This window comes from Cebus imitator, unplaced genomic scaffold (assembly GCF_001604975.1).
Source record: "Cebus imitator isolate Cc_AM_T3 unplaced genomic scaffold, Cebus_imitator-1.0 Scaffold708, whole genome shotgun sequence".
Taxonomy (NCBI): Eukaryota; Metazoa; Chordata; class Mammalia; order Primates; family Cebidae; genus Cebus; species Cebus imitator.
Genome location: NW_016108023.1, coordinates 1,210,735 through 1,211,919, shown reverse-complemented (window position 1 = coordinate 1,211,919; position 1,185 = coordinate 1,210,735). Strand labels below are relative to the sequence as shown.

At 57.6% G+C, this 1,185-nt stretch overlaps 1 protein-coding gene across 1 annotated transcript in view; it reads left to right on the top strand.

Annotated features, from left to right (window-relative positions):
- The window catches only part of CSF2RA (colony stimulating factor 2 receptor subunit alpha), a 16,171-nt gene that overhangs the window by 12,465 nt on the left and 2,521 nt on the right, over positions 1–1,185 (top strand). The window contains exon 8 of the mRNA XM_017518855.2: positions 408–489. Coding sequence (XP_017374344.1) covers positions 408–489 — 82 coding nt within the window. The remainder of the gene's footprint in view (positions 1–407; positions 490–1,185) is intronic.

Here is a 1,185-nt window from a genome sequence, read left to right as displayed (position 1 = left end):
CCTGAGTTGGAGTGTCACTCTGTCGCCCAGGCTGGAGTGCAATGGCGCGATCTCGGCTCACTGCGACCTCCGCCTCCCGGATTCAAGCGATCCTCCTGCCTCAGCCTCCCGAATAGCTGGGTTGACACTCACCTGCCAGCACACCCCGCTAAGTTTTTGCGTTTTTCGTAGAGACGGCGTTTCTCCATGTTGGCCAGGCTGGTCTCGAACTCCCAACGTGAGCTGATCCTCCCGCCTCGGCCTCCCAAAGTGCTGGGATGACAGGCGTGAGCCACCACGCCTGGCCAAGATTTTTTATCACTTGGTGATCCTTGGTGACGTTGTTTTGGGGAGTTGAACTCAGCATCCTGAGGAAGGCACTCTGGCGGCCTGGGGCTCCCTTCACCCTTCCCCTCTCTGTCCCTCAGATGTGTCCGGATGCAGCAACTCTTCCCCCCGGTTCCCAAAATCAAAGACAAACTCAACGATGAGAATCAGGTGGAGGACCAGGTAGGTAGGTAGGGGTGGGCGGAGCGGAGAGCCGGGGTGGAAAGCCGGGGAACGGGGAACGGGGACACGGGTTCTGAGTGTCAGCCGCCCTGCTTCTCCGCCAGCTGGGACCTCAGCGTCACCACGGGCTGTGGCCGGAATCTGTATCCAGCTCCTGGGTCTTCCACCTGGGTTTGGGTCAGGGTGTGGTGAGGTCGTGGTCAGCGTTTTCTCTGTGAGCTCCATCAGGAGAAACTGAGGCGGGTGGGTGGTCAAGAAAAGGAGGAGAAGAAGGTAGACCGGGCCGGGCGCGGTGGCACTTTGGGAGGCCGAGGTGGGCGGATCACCTGAGGTCAGGAGTTCAAGACCAGCCTGGCCAACATGGTGAAACCCCATCTCTACTAAAAATACAAAATGAGCCGGGTGTGGTGACGCACGCCTGTCATCCCAGCTACCCGGGAGGCTGAGGCAGGAGAATTGCTTGAACCCGGGAGGCGGAGGTTGCGGTGAGCGGAGATCACGCCATTGCACTCCAGCCTGGGTGACAGAGTGAGACTCTGTGTCAAAATGAAAACAAAACAACCTCTTCTCCAGAAAACCTCAGCGTTTACCATTTAGACCTTTGATTAGATGAGGCCCAGCTTTTCCTCTTTAGAATCTTCAACTGATTAGATGAGGCCCACCTCCCCCTTAGGCCTTAGACTGATTAGATGAGGC